The sequence below is a fragment of the Crocuta crocuta genome, unplaced genomic scaffold (genome assembly GCF_008692635.1).
Source record: "Crocuta crocuta isolate KB4526 unplaced genomic scaffold, BGI_CrCroc_1.0 scaffold289, whole genome shotgun sequence".
Lineage (NCBI taxonomy): Eukaryota > Metazoa > Chordata > Mammalia > Carnivora > Hyaenidae > Crocuta > Crocuta crocuta.
In genome coordinates, this window is record NW_027533264.1 from 1,341,835 (window position 1) to 1,359,339 (window position 17,505).

The window sequence follows — 17,505 nt, forward strand, 5'->3', positions numbered from 1 at the left end:
GGAAGTCGCACGGTCCGGGATCGCTGGGCAGCACGGGAGCCCAGTGGCTGCTCCGAGGTGGGAGCCAGAGCGCATCTAAGCCCAGGAAGATAACCCCGAAAGTCCTAGTTCCAAATTTAGGCTTTGGCCATCACTCGCTGTGCTGCCCTTCGCAATGGCTACGGCAAGTTTACTGAGCACCTTCAAACTACAGCCACCTAAGAGCACTCTATAGGCATTAGCTCATTGAATTTTCACAGTACTTGAGGCGGGTACTGTCACCATCCCCATTTCACACAAGAGGAAACGGATTTTTAGAGATTAATCCATTTGCTTACTTACGGTATCAGTTGGTTGCAGAGCTCATTCTGTACAAACAAGCCTAGCTAGTCACTCTACTAGATGATCGCTGCTATGCTGCTTGTTGAAAGCATCGGAAATACAGAAAAACATCTAACAGTGCTTCACATATTGGTGGTCCTTAATTACCCTACTTCCTTTCCCTCTCTCTAAACTGTACCTCTACTTTCTGCTTCCTTTAAGGTATTCCTTTAAGGAATCTTGTCTGTTTCCACCACCAATAGCCTCAGTGCCTAGAACAGTGCCCACCACAGTAGGAATCTCATACACTGAAGGATGAAGTAATTCAGTGTTTTTCTCTGACTACTCCAGTCCCTGAAACCTTTCTCCTTAATGTCAACAGCACCGGCTGCCATTACCCAACAAATAGGTTTCTGCCTCATGGTCAAAGGGCCCTTTTGGTTCAAACACCAATCCAGTGTTTGGAATCTCCTCCACATCATCTATGGGGTCTATACTTGGCCATGTCCAGTGTCAGGAAACTGTCTTTCAAGATAACTTCATGATGTTTTTGAAGTCCAGTCCTGGCAGGAAGAAAGTTTTTCCTTCGGTAAGACAGTATCTCCCCTAGTTCTAATCAGTGGGGTCAGGCAGAACAATTCTAATTCCTTTTCCATAGGGCCAGATCTAATGGCCCTGTTCCTTTCTTAGAACCAAACAATTTACAGATAGCCTAGCTTTGTGGCTCTCAACATTTCCCCTACTCCTGACACATCAGAGGGCTACACGGGCTCCCATCAGTAATCATGGCTGCCATGGCAATGACAGGAATAGGACTCTGCTTTCCTTCTTTCAAATTATCAAGCTCTTCCTGAAGCATGTTGTTAGGAAACCCCTGCAGATGATCCTGCTTCTCCTAGATACTGCCTTATTGTATCTGGGATCTCTGGCATACAGGCCAGGGGCTTGTCTTTTAGGTAGGCATCCTTGTGGTTCAATGGGCCAACAGCATGTTCATCTCTACTCTTCATCTCTGCTGAGATGATCCCACAGGATGGTTGAAGGATGCAGCAGGGGCTTCAACCCACGCACAACCTTGAAATTGAAGCTCCACCTTGGCAGTTTGGAGGTGATGCCATTGACAATTTTTTTTCAGCTCAAGCACATAACCTCCTTTATTCAGGATGGCAATAATAAAGTGGCTCTAGCTGCTTACACGGTCTCACTTCATCCTGACGATGACCTGTATCTCCGTCACCTCTGTGTCCTTGGCATTAAGGATGATGCATGGAATATAGTGCCACTTCAAGTTGTTTGATGAGCAATGCTCTTAGTCCAAGAGAGATGACTCCTTTGACTCCTGGGTCTTTGACTCTTGGTTCTTGAAATTAAACTACTTTCCTTATGTTTATTTTAAATAAATATTAATATGCAATTAACTTTATACCATACCTTACAAATACCATTAATATTTATTCTTTATTAAACAGCTTAAAAAAATACTCTCATAGGTTGTCACCAACGGAAGATAAAGTCCAAACTTCTTAGCCTGACACTTAAGGCCTTCTGTGACCTGGCCCCTGGGCACCCCCTCTGGACATTATGTCCTATTGTATGGTCTCCCTTGGGAAGAACCCAGGAGGAAAGTAATTTAGTTATTGCACCAGACTTTGTATTAAAACACCAGGTGCAGGTCTGAATTCATACTAAGTAGCAGTGAAAATTTGGACAAATTCTTGAACTTCTTCTCTCCTTGTAAAACCGGAATGACAATTGCCCTGTTCATTGGACAGCATCAAACAAGACCGTTGGTGATAGGGATCAAAGCAAATAGTGTGCTGGTACATTCTGTGAGCAATAAAGCACCATCCGAACACAATGGGTCACCATACTGTGTGTTCTGTTCTCTGCCCTTTACTTGTAACGTTTCCACAGCTGAAGCTCTTATCCCTTCCTTCTCACCACTCATACATTAAGGAATCCAAGAAATATATCTTGAAAAAATATTTTAATGTTTATTTTTGAGAGAGAGAGTTGGCAGGAGAGGGGCAGAGAGAGACAGAGAGAGAGAGAGAGAGGGAGAGACAGAATCCAAAGCAGGCTCCAGGCTCTGAGCTGTCAGGACAGAGCCTGGTGCAGGGTTCCAACTCATGAACTGTGAGATCATGACCTGAGCCGAAGTCAGACACTTAACCGACTAAGCCACCCAGGTGCCCCAGGATTCCAACAAATATTAATTGAGGGCCTACTCTGTGCTGCCCAAGGGATATAGAAGTGAGGAAAATCCAACATATTCTCTGCCTTCATGGAACAGTGTCTTCTCTGGGGGACATGGCTGCAAACTGGATAACCACACAAGCAGAAGTAAAACTGCAGCGTGTTTCCAGCTCAGGGGTGGATCCACACAGCCCCCAGAAATCACAGTGAAGAATCTAGCACTTCAGTTGCCTCCAAGGCCAAGTTCAAAGTCTGCTTTCTCCAGGAAGCCCTTCCTAATAATGTTACTCTAGAGATCTGCACCCCCTGCCTTACCCCAAACTTCAGTTAACTTATCTAACTCATTTAATCATACCCAGTCAGGCCTTGTTATTTTGTCCTCAAATTGCACCCACTTTTCCCAACCTCACTGTGCGTGTCTTCCGGGCAGGGAATGACTGGCACTATTTTTTCTTTTAAAGAATTTTTTTAAATGTTTGTTTATTATTGAGACAGAAACAGAGCATGAATGTGGGAGGGGCAGAGAGAGAGGGAGACACAGAATCCAAACCAGGCTCCAAGCTGTCAGCACAGAGCCTGACGCGAGGCTCGAACCCGTGAACTGTGAGATCATGACCTGAGCGGAAGTCAGACGCTTAACCGACTGAGCCATCCAGGCGCCCCTGGCACTCTTAAGTCCCACAGATTTAAGCTACGGAAGGCTGGACCCACTGTGTTCCAGGCCCATGTGTCAGGGACTGTCATAGGAAGGAAGGGTGATACCTTTTCTAAACGTGAGCTCCAGAGAACCAAAGACCATTTCCCTGTCCCTTATTCATGACTGAGCTCACTAGCTCTGTTCTTCTGAGGACAAACACTCCCTTCCTTAGGACAGCCAGGCTGCTGCCTAGTATGATCTTTCTCCAATAAAAATTTGATCGTCTCTCTCCCCAGCAAAAAATCTTTAACAGTGGGGCACCTGGGTGGCGCAGTTTGAGCATCTGACTTCAGCTCAGGTCATGATCTCACGGTTCCTGAGTTTTTGCCCAGGCTTGGGCTTACTATCAGCATGGAGGCTTCTTCGGACCCTCTGTCCTCTCTCTCTCCACACCTTACCCCGCTCAAAAATAAATAAACATTAAACAAAATCTTTCAGGGATGCCTGGGTGTTTCAGTTGATTAGGCATCCAACTTTGGCTCAGGTCATGATCTCACGGTCTGTGAGTTCGAGCCCCGCATTGGGCTCTGTGCTGACAGCGCGGAGCCTGGAGATTCTGTGTCTTCAGATTCTGTGTCTCCCTTTCTCTCTGCCCCTCCCCCACCCACACTCTGTCTCTCTCTCAAAAATAAATATTTAAGAAATTAAAAAAAAAATCTTTCAGCAGCTTCCTAGAGTCTTCAACCCCCTCAGCATGGCATCCACATCCCTTCCTGGACCAGCTCCTGACTGCCTCTCCAGTCTCCACCTCCACAATGCTCATATCATTCTTGCTGCAGTAGCTCAAAAGCACCCCAGTCTCAGGCAGCTGGACTCCCTCCACCCCTGCCCTTCCCATTTGACTGCCTCTCCTTTGAAAACTCAGCTCAGCGGCTTTTTTGGTCCAGAACCCCTTTCCCTGGCTTAAGGGTCCCTCCAGGCTCCTGCTACATCTGGTGTTCCCGCGGTCTTACACACTGTGCTGTAATTGTCAGTCTGGGTAGCTACCAACTCGTGGAGTGAGCCCAGGCGTGTCGCTCTATCCCTGATTCTCTACTTCCTGCCATTGAGCCTGGCGTGCGGTGAGTGCTCTGAGGTGTTAAATAAATGAACCACAACCTGGCTCAGGCCCCCCTAGGCCCATTAGAAGAAACAGATCTCGGGCGTGCTGGGGGGACGGCAAGGGCCTTGGTCTGTGACCGACATTGTGAGAAAATTCCTGATGATCACAGGTAATGCTGACTTCCCGGGAAGGGAAATAATTTAACAGGTATTGACTATCTTAGACACTTGGTGTTTTCCCAGCATTGTCTCATTTTATGTAAGGACACTGAGGCTCAGAGAGGTTGTAAGTGACTTGCCTAAAGTCACTCATTTAGGTAGAGGTAGAGCCAGGATTTAGAACCCAGGGAGTCAGATTCTGAGGGAGTCAGACTCTGAAGCCTGTTCTCTTAATCACTATACTCTACTGTCTCCAGTAATAACTGTGAAAGGATAATGGAGGGATCCACAGCAGGAGTAAATTCCAGAATTTGTGGCGTTTCAGAGGCACATTCTTCAGCCACCCTTGGGCCCTGCTGCACCCCACTGCCTTTGTATAATGCTTCTGCCGGAATGGGGAGGCTAGAAGAGCCGGCACAGCTAGATGGAAGAATCCTGCTATTTTAATCTGATGAGGCACTCAGGGAGCCAGGAATGTTTACCTTGGAAAAAGGAATTTTAGGGAACCAGCCATAAAAAGAAGAATATGTAACAGTTATCTAGAGGGACACAGGAGTTACAGGGGAGTGGGGAGGCACACATATGAAACCTCTTGGAATTCCAAGAAATCACCCCCAGACCCAATTTAGGACATTCTGCACTGCACTGCTTTTAGTGATCATTCTGTTCCAATGTGACTAAAAAAAATCACACGTGGCAATATTCAGTTTTAAGTGGTCATTTTAGGGGCTCCTGGGTGGCTCAGTCAGTTGAGCATCTGACTTCAGCTCAGGTCATGATCTCGTGGGTTCAAGCCCTGCGTCAGGCTCTGTGCTGACTGCCAGCTCAGAGCCTGGAGCCTATTTCAGAGTCTGTGTCTCCCTCTCTCTCTGACCCTCCCCTGCTCACGCTGTCTCTCTCTCTCCTAGAAATAAATAAAACATTTAAAAAAAAATCTAAAGATCCTGAGAGAGAGGACATAAATGCCCTTCAGGTCCCTTCAAACTCTGAAATTCTCAGAGGTGCTGGATTCCAGAACTTTGGGCTGGTATTTGCATTCTGAGTGTGGACAATCACATTGCCTGTCTACCTCCCAGAAAGGCTTTCCACTGAGCAAACTCTGCTCAAGTTTTTTTACATGAGTGCCTATTCTCAGCACTTTTTTGTTTTTTTAATGTTTTATTTATTTCTGAGAGAGAGAGAGGCAGCATGAGCAGGGGAGGGTCAGAGAGAGAGGGACACACAGAATCCGAAGCAGGCTCCAGGCTCTGAGCTAGCTGTCAGCACAGAGCCCGATGCGGTGCTCAAACCCATGAACCATGAGATCATGGCCTGAGCTGAAGTCGGATGCTTAACCGACTGAGCCACCCACGCGCCCCTCTGCTCCAGTTTGCAGTAAAATATAAGGCAGTGTCTTTCTTAAACTTTGTACTATGAATGGCAGGGTCCACAGTGGACCCTATCGTCACTCTTCCTTGGTCATGTTTCATTAGCTTTCATTCAACCTCTGCATATCCATGAGAAAAGAAAATACAGAATTGGGAATTAGAATACCAGATATGGGTTCTGTTTCTGCCATTAGGTCTCACTGTGATGTCACTCACACACACACACACACACACACACACACACACTCTCTCTCTCTCTCTCACACACATTTTTGGCAAGCCTAATTTCCTTCAAGTCCCCTTCCCTACCTACTTTACAAGGTCACACGAGCTAAACCACGTGAAACACTCAGAAGTTAAATCCATCTAACACATGTAAGGCTTCATTATTATCATCTTTGACTTCCCCCTTTGGCCTGCAGCTGCATACAAGCACTCTTGGTCCTGGAGAGAGGAGTGTGGGTGACACTTCTCAATCTGAACGGGTGTCTTTCCCTTCTAACGTCAGATATAAATGATTAGGGGATTATCTGTTGTTTTGGATCATATTTACTTCTGCTCTTGCTACTGAGAAAAATGAAGAACTGACAATATTTAGTGCTTTGAGTCAGACGGGAAGTGTTTCTTCCCACTTCATCTTTCTTTCCATGTTGAAGAATTTCCCAAAGGCAAAGATCATTTCTTTTTTCAGTCATGGAACACTCTGATGATAAGAACATGTCCTTCCTGTACAATCCCACAATCCAAACTGCATGGGTAATCTCTAGAAATGGGAACCAGATCTTCGGGCGCGGGCCTCAAGGTTCAGGTGCAGTTACTCAATCACAAGGGTGAGACCCAAAGGATTGAAGCATTCAGTTCAGTCCATGATAAACATAGATTAAGAGGTTACAACTACTTTCTAATAACTGTACCAAACAATGGGCCTTTTGCAGTGGTAAAGAATTCAAAGGACCTAAGGGCAGACAGATCCAAATCTGAATACTGATTTTGCCACTTACTGGCTATGGGATCGTGACATTTACCAACCAACCTGGGCTACATTTCTTTCTCTGGGGGATAACAATACAATGCACATTCTAGGCTTGACGAGAGGATTCCATGAGATGTACGAAAAGCCTTAACAACAGACTCTGGCATATAAGTGCTCATTAGAGAGTAGATGTGGAGAATGACAGGGACATTGTGTGAGCTTCGTGGAGCCCCAGTATCTGGAGGCCAAGAAGCGGCCAAGCTTGGCGGAGCAGTCAGGTCTCCTGACTCAGGATCAGTGCTCCGCACACCACAATCCACCACTTCCAGAACCAATCTGCCTTCTTACAGCAAAGGCTCTCCAAGAAGGCCTGACGCATTCAGGCTCCCGGTGGGTAGCACCCGCAGCGCTCAGTCCTCACTACTTACCCGGGAATGGTAACGGTCCTAAACGGCAGCCAATAACGGCTCACCTGTGGTTCAGGCACTAACAAGGGCAGGCTGAGGTCAAACCTTGGATTTTGGCGCCTCATCCAGAAATCCTACTTCTGCATCGAACTACAGTTCCCAGCACACCACGCGGCCGCCCCGTCGCGGAACGCCGGCCCAGCCAACCTTGGAGCCCTTCTTTCCTCAAAACGGGGCTGAACGCCCAGGACTTCCGGATAGTGCTGGCCCCCCCACCTCGGACAGCCTCCCTTCATGATTTCTGGGTATTGTAGTTCACCTTGTTCCGGTTTCGAGGGAATGAGGTGTTCCTAGTCACGGCTTCCTTCACCACAAAAACTACAAAACCCAGAAGATACCGCAAGTTCCTCTCGTCCAATAGGAACCCCTCATGTAGTGAGGCGCGGAGGCCGGCTCTTGCAACTCAAGATGGCGGACGAGAGTGAGACAGCAGTGAAGCCGCCGGCACCTCCGCTGCCGCAAATGATGGAAGGGAACGGAAACGGCCATGAGCACTGCAGCGACTGCGAGAACGAGGAGGACAACAGCTACAGCCGGGGGTAACGATATCCTCGGAGTCCCAATTCCTGTCCAGTCTCCCACAACCTGGGTCTCTGGGGTGCGGGGAAGTCACCGGGAGCTTAGTGTAGCCCCACCCCCATATTCTTATTGGCTGGGACACTGGGGTCCTGCCTGGCGATTGGTTGCTGTCTTTGTCACTTATCAGGGTGGGTGCTCAGTATATTAAGGGCCGGAGACATTCAGTACTTTTATTATATAAAAGTTTTTCTGTGTGGTGTTCCACTCGTGTGCTTCACCTGCGTCCAGGGAAAAGAGCATGTTGGACGATGGTTTTCAGTGGCACAACACAGGTCAATCTAACCGAGCAGTTCAAAGGAACGTTACTTGTAGAGGTGTGTGACCAACGTGATTAGCAATAAACGAATAATAAAACATTTCGCTACAGTTCACCTTCAATGAGGAAATAAATCAGGCTGTATAAACCATAATTATGTTGTAAAATATCACTACAGGAGAGTCTCAAAATACAAACTTACCTTATAAACCGTACGTGTAATTATTGTATGGTAGTGTTTTGAGGTATTCGGTGGCCATTGTTCCAAATAATCCGTAAGTTTCCTGAGCAATATATAATTAGATCTTCCAGGATCTCTCCTCTGTTAACGTTGTGAAATAGCCTCAAAGCTTTAAGAAATTGAATGATGATGCATCTCGGTCGGGGGGATTGGAAGTGAGTTTAATACTGCCTGTTCTGTGCTTTACAGTTTTGCCTACTAGTAATTGTTTGTTACTTGGGCAGAAAAAATTCAACAGGCATTTCAGTGTCGGGCTCTATTTCCAAATCAGTTTTTGTTCTTGTAAGCCACACCCTGTCATTCTTTCTTCATATTGTTACAGTGGCTGGTGCTGAAGTTTACTCTGTCCCTGTCTGTCCACATTGACATAGATGGTTTTTAGTGAAAAGTTATGAGAGACTTTTTCAGATGTATAACTTTGGATTAGTCTGTGGTGGTCTGATTTCGTGTGTGTGTTAGTCTTGTTTTCATAGCCATGACGTCATTTGCAGTATTAGCAGTCGTCCTGTAGGTAAAAGTAGAAGGTTGAAATCTTTGGGTAAACTTAAAAAAAAAAAATCTGCTGCCTTGTAGAGATGAAAGAACAAAGGATTATTTGAGTAGTTTTTTTTTTTTAATGTTTTATTTATTTCTAGGAGAGAGAGAGAGAGAGACAGCGTGAGCAGGGGAGGGTCAGAGAGAGAGGGACTCACAGACTCTGAAACAGGCTCCAGGCTCTGAGCTGGCAGTCAGCAGAGAGCCCGACGCGGGGCTCGAACCCACAAACCGCGAGATCATGACCTAAGCGAAAGTCGGACGCTTAACCGACTAAGCCACCCAGGCGCCCTTATTTGAGTAGTTTTTAATTTGCGTGTGATGAATCCTGAGGTTAAAAGATCTAGCTTTTATGTTTTTTGACCCGCATTAAAAATCACAAGAAGAATGTAGAGGAAAAGGAAGTTTGTTAGATCTGGTTTTATAAGAGTGTGTTCTTTTGCTATAACTCACAACAGATGTAATGATATACATAACAAAAACCTTAAGCTTGAGATTCCTGAAAAGAAGAGCTTTTAAAGAGGAACCAGGAACAGGAAGAAGGGAAAGTGCAGCCCTCCTGAGTAGATATCCTTATCGTAGATGAGAGTCGTTGAATTCAGAAGTCATTTCAGAAGGGAAAGTATGGCTTTTTTTCTTCACAGTGTGTGTAGTCACTTTTATTTTTCTCCACTCAACTGTTGCGCCGACCAGCATCTATAGCTCTTTAATTGGTTTTGCTCCCCATGATCTGTGAATCACTTTGCAAAACTGTTTGGCAGAAAGTTCTGTTTTATTTACAGTACAACAAAGTGGTAACCTTAAGAGAAAAAGGAACTTTGATGGTGTTTTGTTGTCATTGTGGTTGCACATTCATATATGGTCTGGGTGAACACATTTATTAGCATCCCAGATCCATTGAGGTCTGTGTAAATGAGCTTGGACGTGGCAGGTGAAAAACAGAGGACCTCGCTTGGAGGACAGCCTACTTCTCGGCCTTGGAATCTAAGGTCAGATCTGAGGTCGTGAATCTGAGGGGTCAATATTTTCTTATTAGTTAATTGTTAGAGGAAACGATTTTGGAAAGAGGCAGTGGGGCACAGTGGGAAAAGCATGGATGTGGGGGTCATTCATGCCTGGGTTCAAAGCCTGGTTCTGACGCTCGTCCTGTAACCTTGGGAAAGTCACTTAATCTCCAGTTGTAGGGATTAAATGAGATAACATCCAGAATGCGGCCTTGCCTCTCCCTCCTGTTCTTTCTTCACATCTTCCCTATCATTCCTCCCCCCAGCTTGTGCTCTTATCCTGCACAGTTTTTTATAGGTTTTATAACAACAGTTAAATAACATGTTCAGTTCCCACCTCCCCTGATCGTAAGGGGCCTGAGTACAGGGACTATGTCTTTTGAGATGCCTGGCACTTAATAATGGGCATTAGTGAGTATTTGCTGGATGAACAAATGGCAAATGTTAAAATTCATGGCTCAATGTTAGTGGAGTTTCTACTCTCTGAGGGGAAGAGTGTCAGGTTTTTCTTACATAGACACTTTCTTTCCCCAAGTCAATCTTTATTGTAAGCCTTATGGCAGTTTTCTGTGAATTCCCTACAGAACTCAGGGGTCCTCTCATTTGCCCTGGAAGTTTTCCACTATATGTTTGTTTGTTTTTTGGCTTCTTGAAATTTTTCTTGTCTTTATTTAATATCACATAAAACGTTTTCAAAAGTGATGTAAAAATTGAAGAGGAACACCTCCTTTCGATGCTAATGAGTCTAAAACACAATGTGCAAGAAAAGTTCATACAGTTCAAACTAACCCGTATTCTTTTAGGCCTTCCTTTCCGAAAGGGCTCACGGCACTTTACACAAATGAAATAGGCTACATTCGGGCACTGGAATAATAGGCAATAGAGACATGCTAGTTTCTTGGGTCCCTTTGTATATAAACTTAGTTCTTGACTTTTCTTGTGTTGTGTTTTTTCCATAATTTATAAATAAATATTTGATGAGTACCAATTTCACGTATACTTTTAAGCACAGATATATGTTCACATCCATACATGCAGTGCGTACGTATATTTCATATATATGAATCTCCAGTTTCTCTGTCAGGTGTGTTTTTAAAAATCTACTCGACAAAGGCAGGCAGCATTTCTCCCCCAGTTACTCGCCTGACATAAGTTACCCTGAGCAGTCGAGGGCCGAGTCAGACTAAAGATCATCCTAATGCCGTGTCCCCCTGCAGTTCACAGTTCATCTGTATGATTTAATTTGTTTGTTTGCTTTTAGTGAAAGGCTTTCCAAGAACTGTTATTAAAAAATAAGCCTCAGCTGCTAGCACTAGGTTTTAGTTTTGGGTTACAAACAAGTAAAATTTATTTGGATGATTGGAACAGGAAAGAGCTTTTATATTATTTTGTTCTGGGATTCTTTTATAATTTGTTTTGCAGTATCATTGATGCTACTGAGATGCTGGTAAATCGTCCCTTTAATAAGCGATGTCTCTTTCCCATCCAGCTTTCTTTCTAAATAGGGACAGGTTGAGATAAGTTCTCATAAGTTGACCTCACAATCCTGAGCTGTTATCCTTTATGAAGAAACTTAAGAGAAAACAAAGGGCTTTTTGCAAGGAAATTCCATAAAGCTAGCCTCTCTTGCTTTTGTTTTATTCTTCAGATTCTCCGAGAGTGGTTCTTTCCATATTTACTTGATGGCCTATAACTGCTTCTAGCTCTTGGAAAGAAGCAGCCTTTTAGGTCCCTTTTTCGCAATTTCTCCCTTCAGCTTCTGGCTTTTCAAAACTAGATCAAAGCAGAAATGAAAAGCGAAACCTCATCACTGATATCAAATAAGTGTTCTAATTTTATTTCCCAATTAAGTGGCAATTAAAAAAGAAACTAATCAAGAGCTTCTTCAAAGAGAAGAGACTGGAAAGCGGAAGAAATGAAAAGTAAATGAGAGCCTATTTCGGGGAGACTGCTGCTGGTGGCGGACCAGTTTTGCTGATTTTTCACATTGTTTAACTCGTGCTTACTCTAAAATTTCCTAGCTTCACCAAGTCTGCACTTAACCCTTCGCTTGCAGCCTCCGAAGATTGCGGGGCCTTAGATGTAATAACTTTAGGAGGAGCTTCTTCAGTTCTTCTCTGCAGCCTCATCCGAAATCTCCCTGCAAACCTCCCTTCTCATTCCTCAAGGAAGGCGCTCTTGGGAGGGTTGCATTTAAGGTGCACAAAACGTGATGTTCTCTGGTGAGAGCAGCAGCAGCAACAAAGAAAAAAACCAAACTAAAATTCTTCGCCTGGGTCAGTTCTTCCTTGAATTCTTTTCCTACCGTGGCTGCCTTTGAGGGACAGCTGAGGAGGTTCCACTGTTGTTAAAGTGTTTGATAAATGGCATCTGTTATTACTACTACGCATGGCCGCTGCGCTAAGCCCCCGCCATGGATTATCTCATATAGACTTTACTTACAGAGACGGATTCAGCTTTTGTGGAGAGGCTTGAGATTTGCTTCTCAGCCTCCTCTGGCAGCCCTGGAGGATCCACCCTGAACTCCCTGGATCTCTTTCCCCTACTGCCTTCGTTCCTGCCTCTCGACTCCGCGGCGGTGAGTCCTCTATCTTTCGGTCCATTCAGTGACCCATGGACTTGCCCAGGCTAACCATCCAGTTGATGATGAGATGGCCAGCCCCTTTACCCTCTGCGTAATGGATGGACGAGTATCTTTGGCAGAGGCCATTCTAGTGTGTGAGGTTTCTGCCAGCATTGAGTCATTGTTCAGAAAATTACTGCAAGTGGTCTCTGAACGGCATCTGATTTGACCTTGGAGTTGCCAGGTTACGGTCTGGCTCACCAAAGCAACCCGGAGGATGTGGACTTTACACTTCTGTCTCAGTCCTGTTCTAAACAGTTTAGTAATTCAGAGCTTTTGTGACCCCTGAGAAAACCAGTCATCCTCCATGACAGGAACTGGCTCGTTCACCCCTAAAATTCTGGCTAACTCTCCCGGGGAGGGGCCGAGGGTGGCAGCCTAAAGCAATTTTTGTAATCTCTTCATACAACCTGCTGTTCTTTTCACAGGCCTCCTGGAGTACCTTGATGGCAGGGCTAGAGTGTTTTAATTTTTCCCGTCACCTAGGATTCGCAGGCCGTTCTCTAGTTAAATAACTGATCGGTGGGACTCTGCAGAGTTTGGGGTATTGCTGTAAGTGACCCCGCAGTCACAGCAGTGCAGAGGAGAGGCATTCGGTACTGAGTTGTGCCGTGCGGTTTCTTCCCGGGTACCCTTGAATGCCACTTCATTCATCTCTTTGGGCCTTCTGAGTACCAACAGGATTACTGGTAAACATACTGCACCTCATAAGTAAACTGATTTGCAGACGGATTTCCTGAGATCCAAAAGTAGAATCAAAAGAACACTAGAGGCTAGGATTTATTTAATAGGTTTCTTTGGAAATTTTTGAATTTTAGACCAAAGAATTAACTTCCAGTTTTTAGGGGTAGAAAGTAAGTGATGAAATTTGTGAATTTTACTTCCTGAACTCTTTTTTCTTACATTTCCTGGTCAAAACTAAACCTGTGGCCTCTGCTTAAGACCTTGGAACCATGCAAAACAGTTTCACTGGCACTTTCTTGTTTTAACTTTCAGAGGATTAGGACAGGTCCTAAGGAGGGAGAAGATGACAAATAAGGAAGTTGATCATTTAAAAAGAAAGTCGATTGTTTAAAATCTCAGCCAGTGGCTCAGAAGAGCACAGCATCTCCCTTCCTTTCGTAGACTGTTAACACAGCTGTCCTATGGAAATGTTACTGGAGATGTTTTACTGACCCTCTTTTGGGCTCTAGCTTTTCAGGGTTTTATTTTAGTCTGTTAGGCTGGAGAGCAGCAGTCAGGCACATTATTTGTTGAACTCTTAACTGTGCACTTGGCACAACGGGAGGTGCTGTAGGAAGCAGCTGTATAAGATCTCCGATGCTCAGGAAATGTTTAATCTTCCTGGGAAAGTAGGAAGCAACACATTATATGTAAAGTATTCAATTGTTTGGGAGGTCATAATCTTTGATATCGGTGAGAGCTTTAGTCAGAGGAGGCTTTCTAAATAAAGCATGGCTCCCTCTCCTCCTTGCCTTTAAAAAGTGCTCCTCTGAGCCACAGACATCTGTTTTAGGGCCCTGGGTGATGAAACGGCGTTCTTTCGGCTTGGGAGGAGTCTCATGTAGATTCCCATAGAAACGAGACTAGTGTTGGGAAAGAATGGTGTGAGTCTTTCGAGACTGGTGGCTTGTCCCTGGGTACCAGTTGGTTAGCTGATGACCACTTTGCCTCACATCTCTGGGCCTTGGTTTCCTCTCCTGTAAACAGCAAGTTAAGCCTAGTGGCCCTGAGGTTTCTTCCAGGCCTGGTGGCTGAGCTTGCACTCACCCAAAGAACCACTTTCTGTTCCCCAGCCACGCACCTTTGAATGGATTTTGTCACCCAGTAGGATCGAGAAGAGGCCTGCACTCTGAACCCTTCCTGCTTGTCGAATTATCTGGAAGTTTTGTGCTGCTGCTGCTGCTCATTTGTCAGCCTGCCCCTCCCTCCCACCCACTCACACATCCTGGTACTGCATTCTGTTTCTAGAAATCAGCACTGAGGCTCATTTTCTATCTCCTCCCTGAGCTGTGACTTTATACCAGAGCATCCATAGGGTTTCTGTGTTTGAACTTAGAATATCTTGGCCTTCATTAAAAAAATGACATTTCTTAGAGTGCCTGGCTGGTTCAGTTAGAGCGTGAAAGTCTTGATCATGGGGTCGTGAGTTTGAGCCCCATATTGGGCATAGAACCTACTTAAATTAAAAAATATATATGTATGTATTTTTTAATGTTTTTTTTTATTTATTCCTGAGAGAGAGAGACAGTGTGAGCAGAGGGAGACACAGACTCTGAAGACAGGCTCCAGGCTCTGAGTTAGCTGTCAGCACAGAGCCTGACACGGGGCTCGAACCCACAAACCATGAGATCATGACCTGAAGCAAAGTTGGACGCTTAACCGACTGAGCCATCCAGGCGGCCCAAAATATACATATTTTAAGGTTATTTATTTTGAGAGAGAGAGAAAGAGAGAAAGAAAGAGAATCCTAAGCAGGCTCCATGCTGTTAGCATCCAGAGCCTAATGCAGGGCTCAATCCCACAAACAGTGAGATCAATGACCTGAGCCAAAATCAGGAGTCAGACACCTAATCAACGGAACCACACAGGCACCTCATTAAAAAAGTTTTTTTTTTTAAGGTTTATTTATTTTTGAAAGACAGAGACAGAGCATGAGCGGGGTGGGGTAGGGGAGCAGAGAGAGGGAGACACAGAATCCAAAGGGGGCTCCAGGCTCCGAGCTGTCCGTTAGTATAGAGCTTGACACAGGATTTGAACTCATGAACCGTGAGATCATAACTTGAGCCAAAGTCTGATGCTCAACCGACAGAGCCACCCAGGAGCCCCTTTAATGACATTTTTGTTTGCTGTCTTCCCTATTCCTGCTAATTCTGCTAATTCATCCTTCACCATTAGAGTTGGTCATTAATGACTTGAGTTTATCTTTAAAATGTAAACTTCAAAATTTTTATGTGAACGCCCATGTCCGTTTCCACTGTAGGAACCCCCTTCCCCTCAAGAAGGCAAATTTCACTACTTCTTTGCTCATTATCTTGGAACCAAATGAGCCAAAGTTGGACTTTGATTTTCTGTATTCCATGCTTCTGGCCCATCTCTTTGGAGTACGTTAAGGTGACTGGCAGGCTCCCAGAGCTCTCTGAGAGATTTGTTTCAATTTGCAGAATCCCTCCATGCCCTGGGATACTAACCCACCAGGTATGGGCTTCAAGTCCCTTTTATTTTTTTTTTATTTTTATTTATTTATTTTTATTTATTTCTAGAGAGAGAGAGAGCGTGAGCAGGGGAGGGTCAGAGAGAGAGGGAGTCACAGACTGAANGCGCCCCTTCAAGTCCCTTTTAAAATGATGCTGAATTAGGGGTGCCTGGGTGGCTCAACCAGTGAAGCGTCCAACTCCGGCTCAGGTCATGATCTCACGGTTTGTGGGTTTGAGCCCCGCAGTCAGGCTCTGTGCTGACAGCTCAGAGCCTGGAGCCTGCTTCGGATTCTGTGTCCCCCTCTCTTCCCACCCCTTGCCCGCTCACACTCTGTCTCTGTCTCCCTCAAACATAAACGTTAAAATAAATTTTTTTAAATGATGCTGAATTCTTAGAGAAGGAAAGACTAGCCTGCTTCAGTGGGGTCCTCTGGTTTTGTTCTCCCCAAATCCGCATTGAAACTATTCTCTGAAATGGTATTGGCCTCCTAGGATACTTCCTAAAGACTTACTTTCAAGGCCTCTGAGCTTGGTTTTTTATGACTCATTAAAATTGCTGTAATCACCTTGAAAACTAACCCTGGTGAAGCTCTTTGGAAATCTCTTCTGTGAGTCTGTTGTCGTCCTGTCTGGGTTGTTGACTATAAGACCATGGTGAGCTCATTCTGTTTTCTCACTGCCGTAGCTCAGTACCTGGGAGCTCAGTGAAAATGACTCTTCTCTCTTTGAACTTCCCTTTGTCCTTCAGCTGTCTGTATGCTTGATGTGCAAGTTGAAACAGGATTGTTGCTGAGTAGCTGCATGTGCAAATTCAAGTCAGTACAAGGGAAATGAAGTTCACTCTCTGGTTGTAGTTTGGGTCTTAGAGTTTGTCAGGTACGTACGTTGGTGATAAAACAGAACAAGGGATTGGTCTAAGATCCTTCCACAAAAGTGGGATCCATGAGGCGATGGCTACACAGAAGTGTCTCCACTGAGTAGCAGAACAAAGGCAAGAAGATAGTTTTTAAGTGATTTTGCCTACTTATGAAGATTTCTAAAGTTGGAGAAGTAATTTCTTCTCTTTCCCTTACGTGAAACTTTTATTAGTTAGTTGGTTAATACACAGCAGTTCTTTGCCTTGACCTTTTTTATCCATAGAACTTTTTCAAAAATATCTTTTATGGTAATTCATAGACAGGAACTAGGGAACTCTTTCCATAAGCTGAAATGAATGAGGACTTATAAGTTGTGTCACCAGTGGGACACTACTTTGTTTCCTAACCTCAGCCAGGTTTTAAACCTTACAATGCTTCATATAATCTTGAGACTGAAGTGAGAGTATGTCTGGAATTTAAAAACCACTTAGAATTGTTACAGGCTGCAAATAGCCTGTATATGATAACAACATTGAACCATTAAGTGGAAAAAATGTTCTCTAGGCCATAAATGACTTCCTGGTTATGTTCTTTGCCATGGCCTTAGGGGTCTTGCTGAGCATCTGGTTTTAAGGAGTTCACCTTATTCCCCCTCTGAATGTTATTGGTCTTTTATGTTAGGCGTTCTGTGTCTCATTAAGATAATACCTAGAGGGGCGCCTGGGTGGTTCAGTCAGTTAAGCCTCTGACTCTTGGTTTCAGCTCAGGTCATAATACGACTCGTGAGTTCGAGCCCCACGTTGGGCTCTCTGCTGGCCCTGCAGAGCCTGCTTGGGATATTCTCTCTCTCTCTCTCTCTCTCTCTCTCTCTGCCCTCCTCTGCTCAAGCTCTCTCTGTGTCTCTCAAAATAAATAAACTTAAAAAAATAAAGATAATACCTAGGAGTTGCATTTGCATCCAGACTTCACGACCTTACCCTTGGACCAAAGTAACCTCCAGCCTTTAGTGGACCT

General features: G+C 44.8%; 2 protein-coding genes across 2 annotated transcripts in view; one reads left to right on the forward strand and one right to left on the reverse strand.

Annotated features, from left to right (window-relative positions):
* DCAKD (dephospho-CoA kinase domain containing) overlaps positions 1–7,288 on the reverse strand; it is a 37,873-nt gene extending 30,585 nt beyond the window's left edge. Inside the window, exon 1 of the mRNA XM_077747749.1 lies at positions 7,162–7,288. The gene's annotated coding sequence lies outside the window, so the exon portion shown is untranslated. The remainder of the gene's footprint in view (positions 1–7,161) is intronic.
* A 302-nt stretch (positions 7,289–7,590) lies between these two features.
* Positions 7,591–17,505, forward strand: part of NMT1 (N-myristoyltransferase 1) — a 31,510-nt gene continuing 21,595 nt past the window's right edge. The window contains exon 1 of the mRNA XM_077747776.1: positions 7,591–7,739. Within this exon, the coding sequence (XP_077603902.1) occupies positions 7,609–7,739 (131 nt within the window). The 5' untranslated portion in view covers positions 7,591–7,608. The remainder of the gene's footprint in view (positions 7,740–17,505) is intronic.